This window comes from Carcharodon carcharias, chromosome 33 (assembly GCF_017639515.1).
Source record: "Carcharodon carcharias isolate sCarCar2 chromosome 33, sCarCar2.pri, whole genome shotgun sequence".
Taxonomy (NCBI): domain Eukaryota; kingdom Metazoa; phylum Chordata; class Chondrichthyes; order Lamniformes; family Lamnidae; genus Carcharodon; species Carcharodon carcharias.
The window spans coordinates 1837239-1857662 of record NC_054499.1 but is presented as its reverse complement, the minus strand read 5'-3'; the positions used below and the strand labels follow the sequence as shown (position 1 = coordinate 1857662).

The 20424-nt window shown below is 56.3% G+C and overlaps 1 protein-coding gene across 3 annotated transcripts in view; it reads right to left on the bottom strand.

The window, feature by feature from the left end:
* LOC121272314 (leucine-rich repeat and calponin homology domain-containing protein 4-like) overlaps positions 1-20424 on the bottom strand; it is a 142208-nt gene extending 121784 nt beyond the window's left edge. For all 3 annotated transcript variants that reach the window (XM_041178919.1, XM_041178918.1, XM_041178920.1), the window contains exon 1: positions 20137-20424. In XM_041178919.1, coding sequence (XP_041034853.1) covers positions 20137-20314 — 178 coding nt within the window. In that variant the 5' untranslated portion in view covers positions 20315-20424. The remainder of the gene's footprint in view (positions 1-20136) is intronic.

Genomic DNA, 20424 nt, shown 5'->3' with positions numbered 1-20424 from the left:
GACAGCTTCTGTCTACGCGCCACGGAATCTTTTCAGGGCAGAACGAGGCTATTTGGCCCATCGAGTCTGCACTGGCTCTCTGAAAGAGCATTCCACCTAGGCCCACTCCCCTGCCTTAACCCCGTAACATTGCACATTCTCTCTTTTCAGGTAGAAATCCTATTCCCTTTTGAATACCTTGATTGAACCTGCCTCAAACACCCTTTCGGGAAGTTTGTTCCAGACTCCAAATACCTTCTGGGTGAAAAGATTTTTTCCTCCAATCACATTTACTTTTTTTGCCAATTATTTTGAATCTGTGCCTGCTAGTTCTTGATGTTCTCTTGAATGGGAACAGTTTCTCACTATTTACCCTGTCCATACCCCTCAAGATCTTGAAAACCTCTTTCAAATCTCCTCTCAGCCTCTTTTCTCCAAGGAAAACAGTCCCAACCTCTCCAATCTATCCTCATAGTTCTTCATCCCGGGAATCATTCCTGTGAACCTCCTCTGTATTCTCTCCAATGCCTTCACATCCTTTCTCAAGTCTGGTGCCCAGAACTGGATGCAGGACTCCAAATGAGGCCTAACTAGCTTCTTATTCAAGTTCAACATGATCTCCTTACTCTTGTACTCAATGCTCCTATTAATAAAGCCTAAGATACCATGTGCTTTATTGACTGTTTTCTCAACATGCCCCGCCATCTTCAATGACCTATGTACATATACACCGAGGTCCCTCTGTTCCTGCAACTCCTTTAGACTTTCTCCCTTCATTTTATACAGTCTCTCCATATTTTTCCTGCCAAAATGAATCACCTCACACTCCTCTGCATTGACCTTCACCTGCTACTTGTCTGCTGTAATCCAGCAACATGTTTGTGTCCTTTTGAAGTTCAAGACTATTCCCATCGCAGTTGACAACATTTCCAATCTTCGTATCATTTGGAAATTTTGAAATCGTGCCCTGAACACCCAGTCTAGGTCAATAACACACGTCAGGAAGAGCAAGGGTCCCACCACTGGCCCCCACATCCGCTACAAACTTTCTTCCAATCTGGAAAAACAACCATTTATCAAAACTCTGTTTCCTGTCTCTCAGCCAATTTCTTACCCAAGGGCCTAGTTTCCCTTTTATTCCATGAGCTACAATCTTGCTAAGTCTGTTGTGTGGCACTGTATCAAATGCCTTTTGAAAATCCATATACACCACATTAACAGCATTTCCTTTATCAACCTTCTCTGTTAGCTCCTCAAAACACGCCAGCAAGTTACTTAAACAATAATTTCCCTTGACAAATCCCTGCTGGCTTTTAATTATCCCGCACTTGTCTAAGTGACTATTGATTTTAACCAGTGCCATAGTTTCTAGAAGTTCCTCTACCACTGGGGTCAAAGTGACTGGTCAGTAGTCGCCGGCTTTATCCTGGCAGCCCATTCAGCCCATTCACAACAAGAGTGTAACATTCACAATTCTCCAGTCCTCGGGCACACCAGCTGACCGGGTCTCAGAAATGACCCACCCAGGGGTATGAGAGAAGCAGCCCAAACTCGCACCTTCACTTACTCATCACACGCACACACGTGTGCGCACACGTGCGCGCACACGTGCGCGCGCACACGCGCGCGCACACACGCGCGCACACACGCGCACACACGCGCGCACACACGCGCGCACACACGCGCGCACACACACGCGCACACACACGCGCACACACACGCGCACACACACGCGCACACACACACGCGCACACACACACGCGCACACACACGCGCACACACACGCGCACACACACGCGCACACACACACGCGCACACACACACGCGCACACACACACACGCACACACACACACACGCACACGCGCACACACACACACGCGCACACACACACGCGCACACACACACGCGCACACACACACACGCGCACACACACACACGCGCACACACACACGCGCACACACACACACACGCGCACACACACACACGCGCACACACACACGCGCACACACACGCGCACACACGCGCGCACACACGCACGCACGCACGCACGCACGCGCGCGCACACACACACACACGCGCGCGCGCACACACACAGACTCCTGGGCACAGCGATTCAGAAAGAGCAACATTCCAACTCGGCCAAGCAGAGAAACTGCAAGTGCCTGGAAATGAATACCTCCTAACCGCAAATATTCTCGACTGAAAGAATAGGAAACAAATTCACAGCAAAGATTCAAAAGTCACTTGTCAGAATGTGAATCAGGAACAAGAAATAGAAAATGCTACAAACCCCCAACACAACAGCCCCAAGTACATTCTCCCCACTCCCCCCCCGCCCCCCCCCCCATGTACACTCTCCCCCCGCCCCCCACCACGTACACTTTCCCCTCGCACCCCCCCACCATGTACACTCCCCCCCCGCCCCCCCCATGTACACTCCCCCCCACCCCCCCATGTACACTCCCCCCCCCCGCCCTCCGCATGTACACTCTCCCCTCGCACCCCCCCATGTACACTCCCCCCCGCCATGTACACTCTCCCCACAATCCCCCCCATGTACACTACCCCCCCGCCCCCCCCCATGTACACTCTCCCCCCGCACCCCCCATGTACACTCTCCCCCCGCACCCCCCCATGTACACTCTCCCCCTCGCACCCCCCCATGTACACTCTCCCCTCGCACCCCCCCATGTACACTCTCCCCCCCCCATGTACACTCCCCCCCCACACCCCCCATGTACACTCTCCCCTCGCACCCCCCATGTACACTCTCCCCTCGCACCCCCCCCATGTACACTCCCCCCCCGCCATGTACACTCTCCCCCCGCCACCCCCCATGTACACTCTCCCCCCGCCTCCCCCCATGTACACTCTCCCCCCGCCACCCCCCCATGTACACTCCCCCCCCGCCACCCCCCCATGTACACTCCCCCCCCGCCACCCCCCCATGTACACTCCCCCCCCGCCACCCCCCCATGTACACTCCCCCCCCGCCCCCCCCACCATGTACACTCTCCCCTCGCACCCCCATGTACACTCCCCCCCCCGCCATGTACACTCTCCCCCCGCCTTCCCCATGTACACTCCCCCCCCACCTCCCCCATGTACACTCCCCCCCGCCTCCCCATGTACACTCCCCCCCACCTCCCCCATGTACACTCCCCCCGCCTCCCCCATGTACACTCCCCCCGCCTCCCCCATGTACACTCCCCCCCGCCTCCCCCATGTACACTCCCCCCGCCATGTACACTCCCCCACGCCCCCCTCCATGTACACTCCCCCCCGCCTCCCCCATGTACACACCCCCCCCCCCCGCCCCCCCATGTACACCCCCCCCCGCCATGTACACTCTCCCCCCACACCCCCCATGTACACTCTCCCCTCGCACCCCCCCCATGTACACTCCCCCCCCATGTACACTCTCCCCCCATGTACACTCTCCCCCCACACCCCCCATGTACACTCTCCCCTCGCACCCCCCCCATGTACACTCCCCCCGCCATGTACACTCTCCCCCCGCACCCCCATGTACACTCTCCCCCCGCCACGCCCCATGGACACTCTCCCCTCGCACCCCCCCATGTACACTCCCCCTGCCATGTACACTCTCCCCCGCCCCCCCCCCATGTACACTCTCCCCTCGCACCCCCCCCATGTACACTCCCCCCCCATGTACACTCTCCCCCCACACCCCCCATGTACACTCTCCCCTCGCACCCCCCCCATGTACACTCCCCCCCCATGTACACTCTCCCCCCACACCCCCCATGTACACTCTCCCCCCGCACCCCCATGTACACTCTCCCCCCGCCACGCCCCATGTACACTCTCCCCACAATTCCCCCCATGTACACTCCCCCCCCGCCCCCCCCACCATGTACACTCTCCCCCCGCCCCCCCCCACCATGTACACTCCCCCCCCGCCCCCCCCACCATGTACACTCCCCCCCCCGACCCCCCATGTACACTCCCCCCCCGCCATGTACACTCTCCCCACAATCCCCCCCATGTACACTCCCCCCCCACCTCCCCCATGTACACTCCCCCCCGCCTCCCCCATGTACACTCCCCCCGCCATGTACACTCCCCCCCGCCCCCCCCCATGTACACTCCCCCCCGCCTCCCCCATGTACACCCCCCCCAGCCCCCCCCATGTACACCCCCCCCACCCTGTACACTCTCCCCTCGCACCCCCCCCATGTACACTCCCCCCGCCATGTACACTCTCCCCTCGCACCCCCATGTACACTCTCCCCCCGCCACGCCCCATGTACACTCCCCCCGCCATGTACACTCTCCCCCCGCACCCCCATGTACACTCTCCCCACAATTCCCCCCATGTACACTCCCCCCCCCGCCCCCCCCACCATGTACACTCTCCCCTCGCACCCCCCACCATGTACACTCCCCCCCCGACCCCCCCCATGTACACTCCCCCCCCCGCCATGTACACTCTCCCCACAATCCCCCCCATGTACACTCCCCCCGCCCCCACCCATGTACACTCCCCCCCCGCCCACCCATGTACACTCCCCCCCGCCCCCCCCCCCCATGTACACTCCCCCGCCCCCCCCCCATGTACACTCCCCCCGCCCCCCGCCCCGCCATGTACAATTTCCCCACTATCCCCCCCCACAGCCCCTATACATTTTCCCATAGCACTGACGACCCACCCATTTAACCCCCTCCCCCAGACAACCTATTCTCCACGTATGTTTGGCATTGTGACAGCCGCCCGGGCCTGCGCCGGGACGCCCGGGCCTGCGCCGGGACGCCCGGGCCTGCGCCGGGACGCCCGGGCCTGCGCCGGGACGCCCGGGCCTGCGCCGGGACGCCCGGGCCTGCGCCGGGACGCCCGGGCCTGCGCCGGGACGCCCGGGCCTGCGCCGGGACGCCCGGGCCTGCGCCGGGACGCCCGGGCCTGCGCCGGGACGCCCGGGCCTGCGCCGGGACGCCCGGGCCTGCGCCGGGACGCCCGGGCCTGCGCCGGGACGCCCGGGCCTGCGCCGGGACGCCCGGGCCTGCGCCGGGACGCCCGGGCCTGCGCCGGGACGCCCGGGCCTGCGCCGGGACGCCGGGCCTGCGCCGGGACGCCCGGGCCTGCGCCGGGACGCCCGGGACGCCCGGGCCTGCGCCGGGACGCCGGGCCTGCGCCGGGACGCCGGGCCTGCGCCGGGACTGCGCCGGGACGCTATTTTAGCAGCAGCTGAGATGAGCTGGGAGTCACCGAGACCAGATGGGGCAATGAGATAATTAGACTGATCTGGGCACTTCCCCTAAATCCTCGCACCAACACAAACCGACATGTACAGGGCACCGCAGCAGCTCCTGCAAGGGAACCTCAGCCAGTGCAAGAGAGAGTGTGGACGCGAGACCGAGTGACCCAGTGCGAGAGAGTGAGAGTGAGCAGGAGAGTGAGAGTGAGAGTGAGTGTGAGAGTGAGAGTGAGAGTGAGCAGGAGAGTGAGTGTGAGTGTGAGAGTGAGAGTGAGAGGGAGATTCAGCCCACAGCCTCTGCCTGCCTGACACACTTGCACGTTTCCGCTGCTAGTTCTCTCAGGATGTGGTTTTGCCTGTGCACATTGAGATCAGCTTCTTCCTGGCTCTGGTGTAAACAACCCAAACTGCCTGTCTTGGGCTGCATAACACACGGCCAAACAGGCCACACAGGGTCAAAGTGCAAAGTTAAATACCACCTCCTAACACCATCTGTCAAAGAATGGTAGCATTTACTCTGATTATAAATTTATATTCTCTTGTCCTGGTCACTGCCACCATCTCAATCTCTCTCTCTCTCTCTCTCTCTAACCTACCAATTCCTCTTAAAATGCAAAAAACCTCAAACTGCTAAATACAGGTCCAGATTATATAACCTCCCCTCATAATCCAACCTTTATCGGGATCGGAAATGATTCTGCTGAATCTATGCTGCATCCTCGCTTAAGGACAATATGTCCTTCATCTGGTACAGAGCCCAGGACTGAATCCAGTGACGCCCAGATTCTGGATAGCTCTGGATAAACTTTCTCCCAAAGGCACTGGCACCAATTTGCCAAAAACTTTGTGGCTATCACAATGATATTCACTGGACAGTGATCAGGAGCAGGAATACTGTCTGATTTCCCCTCTCTCTCTCTAAACCAGGGATCACTGGACAGTGATCAGGAACAGGAATACTGTCTGATTTCCGCTCTCTCTCTCTAAACCAGGGATCACTGGACAGTGATCAGGAACAGGGACCCTGGCTGATTTCCCATCTCACTGGACAGTGTTTGGGAAGCTGGATATTCCTGGTCTGTTGCCTCTATTTCACACAAGGTCGTGTCCACTGGGGGAGTAGCAATTGCTGATCTAAACTGTTTGTCAATCTCGGAGATGAGGGAGCTGGGCTAAGAGCCAGTGAGGTGATAACTGTGATCAAGTGGCTCAGATTCACAGCCAGCAGTGAGATTCTCTGTTAATGACCTTGGGCATGGTCCCATATCTCCAGGCAGTTACTGATTAAATAGTAAGCTCAGCTTTACATATGCGTGCTCTCTCTCCCTCACAGCAGACTCGGTTCCTTGGTAAAGACTTTATAAAAAAACATTCTACAAGGCCAATTGCATGAAACATCTCAGTAATACCAATGCTCCAAAGGATTTAATACTTTCAGGTCTCGATCAGGGTAACGGGCTGATGTTCCATATCATGCACAGTCCTGTGCCCCAGGCCAATAAGAAAGCTGTACAGAGGAACATCGGGCACACCCAGTTCCCAAATCACTTCATGGGTAATATCTCAATGAGAGACAAAGAGACACAGACAGAGAGAGCGAAAGAGAGAGAGACACACACAGCGAGAGAGAGCGAAAGAGAGAGAGACACACACAGCGAGAGAGAGCGAAAGAGAGAGAGACACACACAGCGAGAGAGGCGAAAGAGAGAGAGACAGCGAGAGAGGGCGAAAGAGAGAGAGAGACAGCGAGAGAGGGCGAAAGAGAGAGAGAGACAGCGAGAGAGGGCGAAAGAGAGAGAGAGACAGCGAGAGAGGGCGAAAGAGAGAGAGAGACAGCGAGAGAGGGCGAAAGAGAGAGAGAGACAGCGAGAGAGGGCGAAAGAGAGAGAGAGACAGCGAGAGAGGGCGAAAGAGAGAGAGAGACAGCGAGAGAGGGCGAAAGAGAGAGAGAGACAGCGAGAGAGGGCGAAAGAGAGAGAGAGACAGCGAGAGAGGGCGAAAGAGAGAGAGAGACAGCGAGAGAGGGCGAAAGAGAGAGAGAGACAGCGAGAGAGGGCGAAAGAGAGAGAGAGACAGCGAGAGAGGGCGAAAGAGAGAGAGAGACAGCGAGAGAGGGCGAAAGAGAGAGAGAGACAGCGAGAGAGGGCGAAAGAGAGAGAGAGACAGCGAGAGAGGGCGAAAGAGAGAGAGAGACAGCGAGAGAGGGCGAAAGAGAGAGAGAGACAGCGAGAGAGGGCGAAAGAGAGAGAGAGACAGCGAGAGAGGGCGAAAGAGAGAGAGAGACAGCGAGAGAGGGCGAAAGAGAGAGAGAGACAGCGAGAGAGGGCGAAAGAGAGAGAGAGACAGCGAGAGAGGGCGAAAGAGAGAGAGAGACAGCGAGAGAGGGCGAAAGAGAGAGAGAGACAGCGAGAGAGGGCGAAAGAGAGAGAGAGACAGCGAGAGAGGGCGAAAGAGAGAGAGAGACAGCGAGAGAGGGCGAAAGAGAGAGAGAGACAGCGAGAGAGGGCGAAAGAGAGAGAGAGACAGCGAGAGAGGGCGAAAGAGAGAGAGAGACAGCGAGAGAGGGCGAAAGAGAGAGAGAGACAGCGAGAGAGGGCGAAAGAGAGAGAGAGACAGCGAGAGAGGGCGAAAGAGAGAGAGAGACAGCGAGAGAGGGCGAAAGAGAGAGAGAGACAGCGAGAGAGGGCGAAAGAGAGAGAGAGACAGCGAGAGAGGGCGAAAGAGAGAGAGAGACAGCGAGAGAGGGCGAAAGAGAGAGAGAGACAGCGAGAGAGGGCGAAAGAGAGAGAGAGACAGCGAGAGAGGGCGAAAGAGAGAGAGAGACAGCGAGAGAGGGCGAAAGAGAGAGAGAGACAGCGAGAGAGGGCGAAAGAGAGAGAGAGACAGCGAGAGAGGGCGAAAGAGAGAGAGAGACAGCGAGAGAGGGCGAAAGAGAGAGAGAGACAGCGAGAGAGGGCGAAAGAGAGAGAGAGACAGCGAGAGAGGGCGAAAGAGAGAGAGAGACAGCGAGAGAGGGCGAAAGAGAGAGAGAGACAGCGAGAGAGGGCGAAAGAGAGAGAGAGACAGCGAGAGAGGGCGAAAGAGAGAGAGAGACAGCGAGAGAGGGCGAAAGAGAGAGAGAGACAGCGAGAGAGGGCGAAAGAGAGAGAGAGACAGCGAGAGAGGGCGAAAGAGAGAGAGAGACAGCGAGAGAGGGCGAAAGAGAGAGAGAGACAGCGAGAGAGGGCGAAAGAGAGAGAGAGACAGCGAGAGAGGGCGAAAGAGAGAGAGAGACAGCGAGAGAGGGCGAAAGAGAGAGAGAGACAGCGAGAGAGGGCGAAAGAGAGAGAGAGACAGCGAGAGAGGGCGAAAGAGAGAGAGAGACAGCGAGAGAGGGCGAAAGAGAGAGAGAGACAGCGAGAGAGGGCGAAAGAGAGAGAGAGACAGCGAGAGAGGGCGAAAGAGAGAGAGAGACAGCGAGAGAGGGCGAAAGAGAGAGAGAGACAGCGAGAGAGGGCGAAAGAGAGAGAGAGACAGCGAGAGAGGGCGAAAGAGAGAGAGAGACAGCGAGAGAGGGCGAAAGAGAGAGAGAGACAGCGAGAGAGGGCGAAAGAGAGAGAGAGACAGCGAGAGAGGGCGAAAGAGAGAGAGAGACAGCGAGAGAGGGCGAAAGAGAGAGAGACACAGCGAGAGAGGGCGAAAGAGAGAGAGACACAGCGAGAGAGGGCGAAAGAGAGAGAGACACAGCGAGAGAGGGCGAAAGAGAGAGAGACACAGCGAGAGAGGGCGAAAGAGAGAGAGACACAGCGAGAGAGGGCGAAAGAGAGAGAGACACAGCGAGAGAGGGCGAAAGAGAGAGAGACACAGCGAGAGAGGGCGAAAGAGAGAGAGACACAGCGAGAGAGGGCGAAAGAGAGAGAGACACAGCGAGAGAGGGCGAAAGAGAGAGAGACACAGCGAGAGAGGGCGAAAGAGAGAGAGACACAGCGAGAGAGGGCGAAAGAGAGAGAGACACAGCGAGAGAGGGCGAAAGAGAGAGAGACACAGCGAGAGAGGGCGAAAGAGAGAGAGAGACAGCGAGAGAGGGCGAAAGAGAGAGAGAGACAGCGAGAGAGGGCGAAAGAGAGAGAGAGACAGCGAGAGAGGGCGAAAGAGAGAGAGACACAGCGAGAGAGGGCGAAAGAGAGAGAGAGACAGCGAGAGAGGGCGAAAGAGAGAGAGACACAGCGAGAGAGGGCGAAAGAGAGAGAGACACAGCGAGAGAGGGCGAAAGAGAGAGAGACACAGCGAGAGAGGGCGAAAGAGAGAGAGACACAGCGAGAGAGGGCGAAAGAGAGAGAGACACAGCGAGAGAGGGCGAAAGAGAGAGAGAGACAGCGAGAGAGGGCGAAAGAGAGAGAGACACAGCGAGAGAGGGCGAAAGAGAGAGAGACACAGCGAGAGAGGGCGAAAGAGAGAGAGACACAGCGAGAGAGGGCGAAAGAGAGAGAGACACAGCGAGAGAGGGCGAAAGAGAGAGAGACACAGCGAGAGAGGGCGAAAGAGAGAGAGACACAGCGAGAGAGGGCGAAAGAGAGAGAGACACAGCGAGAGAGGGCGAAAGAGAGAGAGACACAGCGAGAGAGGGCGAAAGAGAGAGAGAGACAGCGAGAGAGGGCGAAAGAGAGAGAGACACAGCGAGAGAGGGCGAAAGAGAGAGAGAGACAGCGAGAGAGGGCGAAAGAGAGAGAGAGACAGCGAGAGAGGGCGAAAGAGAGAGAGACACAGCGAGAGAGGGCGAAAGAGAGAGAGACACAGCGAGAGAGGGCGAAAGAGAGAGAGACACAGCGAGAGAGGGCGAAAGAGAGAGAGACACAGCGAGAGAGGGCGAAAGAGAGAGAGACACAGCGAGAGAGGGCGAAAGAGAGAGAGACACAGCGAGAGAGGGCGAAAGAGAGAGAGACACAGCGAGAGAGGGCGAAAGAGAGAGAGACACAGCGAGAGAGGGCGAAAGAGAGAGAGACACAGCGAGAGAGGGCGAAAGAGAGAGAGACACAGCGAGAGAGGGCGAAAGAGAGAGAGACACAGCGAGAGAGGGCGAAAGAGAGAGAGACACAGCGAGAGAGGGCGAAAGAGAGAGAGACACAGCGAGAGAGGGCGAAAGAGAGAGAGACACAGCGAGAGAGGGCGAAAGAGAGAGAGACACAGCGAGAGAGGGCGAAAGAGAGAGAGACACAGCGAGAGAGGGCGAAAGAGAGAGAGACACAGCGAGAGAGGGCGAAAGAGAGAGAGACACAGCGAGAGAGGGCGAAAGAGAGAGAGACACAGCGAGAGAGGGCGAAAGAGAGAGAGACACAGCGAGAGAGGGCGAAAGAGAGAGAGACACAGCGAGAGAGGGCGAAAGAGAGAGAGACACAGCGAGAGAGGGCGAAAGAGAGAGAGACACAGCGAGAGAGGGCGAAAGAGAGAGAGACACAGCGAGAGAGGGCGAAAGAGAGAGAGACACAGCGAGAGAGGGCGAAAGAGAGAGAGACACAGCGAGAGAGGGCGAAAGAGAGAGAGACACAGCGAGAGAGGGCGAAAGAGAGAGAGACACAGCGAGAGAGGGCGAAAGAGAGAGAGACACAGCGAGAGAGGGCGAAAGAGAGAGAGACACAGCGAGAGAGGGCGAAAGAGAGAGAGACACAGCGAGAGAGGGCGAAAGAGAGAGAGACACAGCGAGAGAGGGCGAAAGAGAGAGAGACACAGCGAGAGAGGGCGAAAGAGAGAGAGACACAGCGAGAGAGGGCGAAAGAGAGAGAGACACAGCGAGAGAGGGCGAAAGAGAGAGAGACACAGCGAGAGAGGGCGAAAGAGAGAGAGACACAGCGAGAGAGGGCGAAAGAGAGAGAGACACAGCGAGAGAGGGCGAAAGAGAGAGAGACACAGCGAGAGAGGGCGAAAGAGAGAGAGACACAGCGAGAGAGGGCGAAAGAGAGAGAGACACAGCGAGAGAGGGCGAAAGAGAGAGAGACACAGCGAGAGAGGGCGAAAGAGAGAGAGACACAGCGAGAGAGGGCGAAAGAGAGAGAGACACAGCGAGAGAGGGCGAAAGAGAGAGAGACACAGCGAGAGAGGGCGAAAGAGAGAGAGACACAGCGAGAGAGGGCGAAAGAGAGAGAGACACAGCGAGAGAGGGCGAAAGAGAGAGAGACACAGCGAGAGAGGGCGAAAGAGACACACACAGCGAGAGAGGGCGAAAGAGACACACACAGCGAGAGAGGGCGAAAGAGACACACACAGCGAGAGAGGGCGAAAGAGACACACACAGCGAGAGAGGGCGAAAGAGACACACACAGCGAGAGAGGGCGAAAGAGACACACACAGCGAGAGAGGGCGAAAGAGACACACACAGCGAGAGAGGGCGAAAGAGACACACACAGCGAGAGAGGGCGAAAGAGACACACACAGCGAGAGAGGGCGAAAGAGACACACACAGCGAGAGAGGGCGAAAGAGACACACACAGCGAGAGAGGGCGAAAGAGACACACACAGCGAGAGAGGGCGAAAGAGACACACACAGCGAGAGAGGGCGAAAGAGACACACACAGCGAGAGAGGGCGAAAGAGACACACACAGCGAGAGAGAGCAGAGCGAGAGACACAGCGAGAGAGAGCAGAGCGAGAGACACAGCGAGAGAGAGCAGAGCGAGAGACACAGCGAGAGAGAGCAGAGCGAGAGACACAGCGAGAGAGAGCAGAGCGAGAGACACAGCGAGAGAGAGCAGAGCGAGAGACACAGCGAGAGAGAGCAGAGCGAGAGACACAGCGAGAGAGAGCAGAGCGAGAGACACAGCGAGAGAGAGCAGAGCGAGAGACACAGCGAGAGAGAGCAGAGCGAGAGACACAGCGAGAGAGAGCAGAGCGAGAGACACAGCGAGAGAGAGCAGAGCGAGAGACACAGCGAGAGAGAGCAGAGCGAGAGACACAGCGAGAGAGAGCAGAGCGAGAGACACAGCGAGAGAGAGCAGAGCGAGAGACACAGCGAGAGAGAGCAGAGCGAGAGACACAGCGAGAGAGAGCAGAGCGAGAGACACAGCGAGAGAGAGCAGAGCGAGAGACACAGCGAGAGAGAGCAGAGCGAGAGACACAGCGAGAGAGAGCAGAGCGAGAGACACAGCGAGAGAGAGCAGAGCGAGAGACACAGCGAGAGAGAGCAGAGCGAGAGACACAGCGAGAGAGAGCAGAGCGAGAGACACAGCGAGAGAGAGCAGAGCGAGAGACACAGCGAGAGAGAGCAGAGCGAGAGACACAGCGAGAGAGAGCAGAGCGAGAGACACAGCGAGAGAGAGCAGAGCGAGAGACACAGCGAGAGAGAGCAGAGCGAGAGACACAGCGAGAGAGAGCAGAGCGAGAGACACAGCGAGAGAGAGCAGAGCGAGAGACACAGCGAGAGAGAGCAGAGCGAGAGACACAGCGAGAGAGAGCAGAGCGAGAGACACAGCGAGAGAGAGCAGAGCGAGAGACACAGCGAGAGAGAGCAGAGCGAGAGACACAGCGAGAGAGAGCAGAGCGAGAGACACAGCGAGAGAGAGCAGAGCGAGAGACACAGCGAGAGAGAGCAGAGCGAGAGACACAGCGAGAGAGAGCAGAGCGAGAGACACAGCGAGAGAGAGCAGAGCGAGAGACACAGCGAGAGAGAGCAGAGCGAGAGACACAGCGAGAGAGAGCAGAGCGAGAGACACAGCGAGAGAGAGCAGAGCGAGAGACACAGCGAGAGAGAGCAGAGCGAGAGACACAGCGAGAGAGAGCAGAGCGAGAGACACAGCGAGAGAGAGCAGAGCGAGAGACACAGCGAGAGAGAGCAGAGCGAGAGACACAGCGAGAGAGAGCAGAGCGAGAGACACAGCGAGAGAGAGCAGAGCGAGAGACACAGCGAGAGAGAGCAGAGCGAGAGACACAGCGAGAGAGAGCAGAGCGAGAGACACAGCGAGAGAGAGCAGAGCGAGAGACACAGCGAGAGAGAGCAGAGCGAGAGACACAGCGAGAGAGAGCAGAGCGAGAGACACAGCGAGAGAGAGCAGAGCGAGAGACACAGCGAGAGAGAGCAGAGCGAGAGACACAGCGAGAGAGAGCAGAGCGAGAGACACAGCGAGAGAGAGCAGAGCGAGAGACACAGCGAGAGAGAGCAGAGCGAGAGACACAGCGAGAGAGAGCAGAGCGAGAGACACAGCGAGAGAGAGCAGAGCGAGAGACACAGCGAGAGAGAGCAGAGCGAGAGACACAGCGAGAGAGAGCAGAGCGAGAGACACAGCGAGAGAGAGCAGAGCGAGAGACACAGCGAGAGAGAGCAGAGCGAGAGACACAGCGAGAGAGAGCAGAGCGAGAGACACAGCGAGAGAGAGCAGAGCGAGAGACACAGCGAGAGAGAGCAGAGCGAGAGACACAGCGAGAGAGAGCAGAGCGAGAGACACAGCGAGAGAGAGCAGAGCGAGAGACACAGCGAGAGAGAGCAGAGCGAGAGACACAGCGAGAGAGAGCAGAGCGAGAGACACAGCGAGAGAGAGCAGAGCGAGAGACACAGCGAGAGAGAGCAGAGCGAGAGACACAGCGAGAGAGAGCAGAGCGAGAGACACAGCGAGAGAGAGCAGAGCGAGAGACACAGCGAGAGAGAGCAGAGCGAGAGACACAGCGAGAGAGAGCAGAGCGAGAGACACAGCGAGAGAGAGCAGAGCGAGAGACACAGCGAGAGAGAGCAGAGCGAGAGACACAGCGAGAGAGAGCAGAGCGAGAAAGGGAGAGGGAGAAAGGGAGAGGGAGAAAGGGAGAGGGAGAAAGGGAGAGGGAGAAAGGGAGAGGGAGAAAGGGAGAGAGAGAAAGGGAGAGAGAGAAAGGGAGAGAGAGAAAGGGAGAGAGAGAAAGGGAGAGAGAGAAAGGGAGAGAGAGAAAGGGAGAGAGAGAAAGGGAGAGAGAGAAAGGGAGAGAGAGAAAGGGAGAGAGAGAAAGGGAGAGAGAGAAAGGGAGAGAGGGAAAAGGGGAGAGAGGGAAAAGGGGAGAGAGGGAAAAGGGGAGAGAGGGAAAAGGGGAGAGAGGGAAAAGGGGAGAGAGGGAAAAGGGGAGAGAGGGAAAAGGGGAGAGAGGGAAAAGGGGAGAGAGGGAAAAGGGGAGAGAGGGAAAAGGGGAGAGAGGGAAAAGGGGAGAGAGGGAAAAAGGGAGAGAGAGAAAAAGGGAAAGAGAGAAAAAGGGAAAGAGAGAAAAAGGGAAAGAGAGAAAAAGGGAAAGAGAGAAAAAGGGAAAGAGAGAAAAAGGGAAAGAGAGAAAAAGAAAGGGAGAGAGAGAGCAAGGGAGAGAGAGAAAGGGAGAGAGAGAAAGAGAAAGGGAGAGAGAGAGAGGAGCAGTGCTGTTTTAATCACTCCACTACCTGTGGCCCTGTCTTCAGCTGACTGAGCCCTAAGCAGGAGAAAGGTCACTGATACACCACACAAGATCCAGGCTGCACATGGGACTCTCTCAGCCTCCAGTGCAACCACAAACAGAACCAGACAGTAGCTTAGAGCTGGGGAGGGCGTTGGGGGGGAAGAGAGCGCGCACGTGTGAGTGGGTGGGGGAGGGTGAGGAGGTGGGGGGTGGTGGTGAGGAACATGGCTGAGGTATGAAATGAATACTTTGCACCCGTCTTTAGCCAGGAAGCAGGAGCTGCTCAGGGCCGGGTGAGATGCACTGAAGGACACTCAGGGAAGTGAGAGTACAGAGCAGGCAGTTTAACTTTCTGGAGGAAAACTTCCAGAAACAATAAATTGGGACAAAATTAATAGTCACCTGGCCAATTGTGGGATATTCAAGCACAGATTTGTCAAAGTGAAATCATGTTTAATTAACTTGGAGTTTTTTGAAGAGCTAACACAGAGGGTTGATGAGGGCAATGGTCTTGATGTGGTGCACATGGACTTCCAAAATCCCTTTGATACCGTTCCATACAACAGACTTGTGAAAAGGTTATAGCTCAGGGAGTAAAAGGCAACAGCAGCAACAGGGAGACGGAACTGGCCGAGTTACAGGGAATGGGGATCAGCCTGTGTCAGGGTTCATGTCTGTTTCTCAGGGTGAAGAGAGGGTTATCGTAGAGTTCCCCAGGGGTCAGGGTTGGGACTCTTGCTTTTCCGGATATATATTTATGACCTAGACTGTGGTGCTCAGGGCACAATTTCAAAAAGGGTGGATGATACAAAAAACTTGAAAGCATTGTCAACGGTGAGGAGGATAGTGCAAAACTTCAGGAGGACACAGACAAGTTGGTGGAGTGGGCAGACAGGCGGCAGATGAAGTTCAATGCGGAGAAATGTGAGGTGATTCACTATGGTAGGAAGAACATGGGGAGACAATATAAAATAGGGGGTACAACTCTAAAGGGGGTGCAGGAGCAGAGGGACCTGGGTGTATATGTGCATCAGTCATTGAAGGTGGCAGGACAGGTGGAGAGAGCGGTTAATAAAGCATAACAGTATCCTGGGCTTTATTAATAGGGGCATAGGGTACAAGAGCAAGGAGGTTATGTTGAACTTGTGTAAGGCACTACTACAACATCAGCTGGAGTATTGTGTCCAGTTCTGGGAACTGCACCTTCGGAAGGATGTGAAGACATACAGAGAGAGAGTGGGAGAGTGGGATGAGGGACTTCAGTTCCATAGATCGACTGGAGAAAGTTAGGACTGTTTTTCTTGGAGAAGAGAAGGCTCAGAGGAGATTTGTTAGAGATATTCAAAATCATGAGGGGCCTGGGCCAAGTAGATCTGGAGAAACTGTTCCCACTCGTGGAAGGATCGAGAACCAGAGGGCCCAGGTTGAAGGTAACTGGTAAAAGAAGCAGAAGTGATACGAGGAGAAACCTTGTCACACAGTGAGAGGTTAGGGTCTGGAGGGCTCTGCCTGAGAGTGTGGTGGAGGCAGGTTCAATCGAGGCTTTCGAAAGATAGTTGGAGCGTTATCTGAAAAGGGAGAATGTGCAGGGTGAGGGGGAGAAGGGGGATTAGGTGATGCTGCTCATTCGGAGAGCCGGCACCGGCACGATGGGCCAAATGGCCTCCTACTGTACTGTAACAATTCTGTGAGTCTGCGATGGAAGAGGGAGAGGGAGCTTAAATCCGATTGCAACAGAGAATTTGAATAGAGTTTAAAAATAAAACAAAAAGTTAACTGCGGCTGTGAAAGAGCCAGACTGTTGTTAAAAAAAAAACCCCTAGTGATTTGTTTAGGGAAGGAAGCGGATGATCCATACACTGTCTGCTCTGTATGTGACTACAACCTACAGCGATGTGGCTGGCTGTCAGCAAGTCACTCAGTCAGATCAAACTGCTAACCAATGGCAACCATTGGCCGATGTCTTTGCTGGTGACACCCTCGGGCCTCAGAACACTCATTCTTAAAAGTACAGAGTCAAAAAGAATCAAAGTGAAGCCGCTAATATAATAACAGAGTGAAATCTCAGTCACTCATTTCAAAACAGAGACAGTTTAGGCCGGAATTTTCAATAAAGGAGAGAATCAGGTTGTGGAATTAGAAACCAGGATAGGGCAGGCGAGGTCCCAAGCCGAGAGAGAGCGAGAGGTGGAGCGGGACAGGTGCAGTGTCAGAGAGCAGGAGAAGCCGGAGAGGATTCAATGTTAAGGGGCAGGTGGGTGACAGACCCGATCCTGAGCTTTGCAGCAAAACAGACACAAGGGCTCCCCCCAGGGCAGCTACAGCACGGGGTTAGATACAGAGTAAAGCCCTCTCTACACTGTACCCATCAAACACTCCCAGGAAAGGAACAGCATGAGGTTAGATACAGAGTAAAGCTCCCTCTACAGTGTCCTCATCAAACGCTCCCAGGACAGGTATAGCACGGGGTTAGATACAGAATAAAGCTCCCTCTATATTGTCCCCATCAAACCCTCAAATAACAGGTACAGCACAAGGTTAGATACAGAGTAAAGTTCCCTCTATATTGTCTCCATCAAACAGTCCCAGGACAGGTACAGCACGGGGTTAGATACTGAGTAAATCTCCCTCTACACTGTCCACGTCAAACACTCCCAGGCCAGGCACAGCACGGGGTTAGATACAGAGTAAATCTCCCTCTACAGTGTCCCCATCAAACACTCCCAGGACAGGTGCAGCACGGGGTTAGATACAGAGTAAAGCTCCCTCTACACTGTACCCATCAAGCACTCCCAGGACAGGTACAGCACGGGGTTAGATACAGAGTAAAGCTCCCTCTACAGTGTCCCCATCAAACACTCCCAGGACAGGTACAGCACGGGGTTAGATACAGAGTAAATCTCCCTCTACAGTGTCCCCATCAAACACTCCCAGGACAGGTACAGCACGGGGTTAGATACAGAGTAAAGCTCCCTCTGCACTGTCTCCATCAAATACTCCCAGGACAGGTACAGCACGGGGCTAGATACAGAGTAAAGCTCTCTCTACACTGTCCCCATCAGACTGTGGGTTTGGATGTCAGTACTGCCTCTCTGGTAGTCAGACACTCCTTCAGGACTGACCCACTGGCAGGCTGGTGTTTCCTCGGTTCTGAACGACAGACAGAACAGGGCTCCCTCGGTATAACACTACGTGTTGGTCTGGGTTTTGTGCTCAGGTCTCCGCAGTGGAGCCTTGAATCCCCAGGTCTGAGTGGGAGACGTGAGTGGTGCCCTCTGAGCTGCTGCTGGTACCTGAACCTGAGGGTCACCTCCTACAGCACACAGGGGGGGGCCCTTCCATTCTACTCCCTGGCCAGATTGTTAAAATACTTTCTCATGGTCACTGGCTGGACTGTGGGCTCCACAGCCCCCAAGACCATCCTGGCTTCTTACCCAACAGTCGCAATGGGCAGTTACAGGCAGTCCAGGCAGCCTTGGGGGGGGGCTAAGGAACGGAGACAAAAGGTGTCACGCTGCACACACAACCCCCACCCCCACCCCCAACCCCAACCCCACCAAGAATCCACCAACTGGGTTTAAAGCAGGGGTAACTTTCCCTCAGACGATCATCGTTAATGGATCCTGTCTCTTACAGGATGGTAGAATCCTGTAGTCTGGGCTCTTTCAAAGCCCAGGATCCTATTCAGGCAGTGGATCCACAGAACATTCCTCCTGAAATTCTAAGATAATCTCGAGCTCTGCACCCGGAGCGGAACTCTAAGGCTCTGAATAAGGTTGGCAAGCTGCCTGCACTGACACAGTCCAAATGGCACCGAGTAAGAGCTTGTGTTTCACAATCTCCTTCTACTGTCACAAACTGCCCCGAGGCATTTCACAGGGAGCATCAGACAAACATCAGACCCTGAGCCACATGAGCAGATGTTAGGACAGGTGACCAGAAGCTCAGTCAAAGAGGGAGGTTTTTTAAGAAGCACCTTAAAAGCAGGAGAGAGGCGGAGAGGTTTAGGGAGTGGGGCGATGGGAATCGGGGGATGGTCAAGAGGCCGGAATTGGAGGAGCACAGAGATCTCGGAGGGTTGTAGGGGCTGGAGGAGGTTACAGAGATAGTGAGGGTTGTAGGGGCTTGGAGGAGGTTACAGAGATAGGGAGGGGTGTAGGGGCTGGAGGGGTGTAGGTGCTGGAGGAGGTCACAGAGATAGGGAGGGGTGTAGGGACTGGAGGAGGTTACAGAGATAGGGAGGGGTGTAGGGGCTGGAGGAGGTTACAGAGAATGGGAGGGGTGTAGGGGCTGGAGGAGGTTACAGAGATAGGGAGGGGTGTAGGGACTGGAGGAGGTTACAGAGATAGGGAGGGGTGTAGGGGCTGGAGGAGGTTACAGAGATAGGGAGGGGTGTAGGGGCTGGAGGAGGTTACAAAGATAGGGAGGGGTGCAGGGGCTGGAGGAGGTTACAGAGATAGGGAGGATTGTAGGGGCTGGAGGAGTTTACAGAGATTGTGTGGTGGGGGTTGGGTGTGCGAGACAATGGAGGGATTTGAAAACAAGGATGATAACTTTTAAAATTGAGGCCTTGGTGAGTGGGAGTCAATGTTGGTCAAGAAGCATGGGGTGTGGGGGTACTGGGAGAATCAGGGCAGGGTGTTGCTGGGAGAATGGGACTCAGTGAGAGTTAGGATATGGAAAGCAGAGTTATGGCTGATTTGAAGTTCACCGTGAGAGTGGTTAATAAACAATTCAGGAGCCGACCAAAGGATCCCAACACTCAGCAAACGAACTTTGCCCTGGTCCAGATCAGAAGTTACCAGGTGTGACCCAGATGGGGGAAAATGGTCAGGAGTTGGCTCTGGATGCAGAGACATGCACAGTTCAGAATCCTCTGATCCCGCTGTGATATACAATGCTCCCTCTCCCCAGATACCCCTGTACTCCCTGCCCCAGATACCCCTGTACTCCCTGCCCCCAGATACCCCTGTACTCCCTGCCCCCAGATACCCCTGTACTCCCTGCCCCCAGATACCCCTGTACTCCCTGCCCCAGATACCCCCTCCCCAGATACCCCTGTACTCCCTGCCCCTGTACTCCCTGCCCCCAGATACCCCTGTACTCCCTGCCCCCAGATACCCCTGTACTCCCTGCCCCCAGATACCCCTGCACTCCCTGCCCCCAGATACCCCTGCACTCCCTGCCCCTGTACTCCCTGCCCCCAGATACCCCTGTACTCCCTGCCCCCAGATACCCCCGTACTCCCCTCCCCAGATACCCCCGTACTCCCCGCCCCTGTACTCCCTGCCCCCAGATAACCCCTGTACTCCCCTCCCCAGATACCCCTGTACTCCCTGCCCCCAGATAACCCCTGTACTCCCCTCCCCAGATACCCCTGTACTCCCTGCCCCCAGATACCCCTGTACTCCCCGCCCCAGATACCCCTGTACTCCCTGCCCCTGTACTCCCTGCCCCCAGATACCCCTGTACTCCCTGCCCCCAGATAACCCCTGTACTCCCCTCCCCAGATACCCCTGTACTCCCCCAGCCCCTATTCCACCAGAGGATTGCCCCTGCCCCAGCCCCGCTGCTTCCCGGTACTCACCAGCCTGGATCAGATCCGACAAGTCATAGTTAGTGGCTGCTCGGGGGAACTCTCGCAGTTTCCTGTTGCTCAGGTTGAGGATGCCGTTGCTGACCGCCTCCTCCAGCGCCTTCTCCACACTGCGGCTCAGATTGGCCACCGCCGAGCCCGAGGGCTGAGGCTCGTCTCCCGTGGCCATATCGCCCGCCCTGTCCGGAGCTGGACTGACGCTGCCAGCGGCGGGGATACAGTGTAACCAGCCGAGGATACACCGTCTCCACTCGGGGGATACTCTGCCACCAGCGCCGG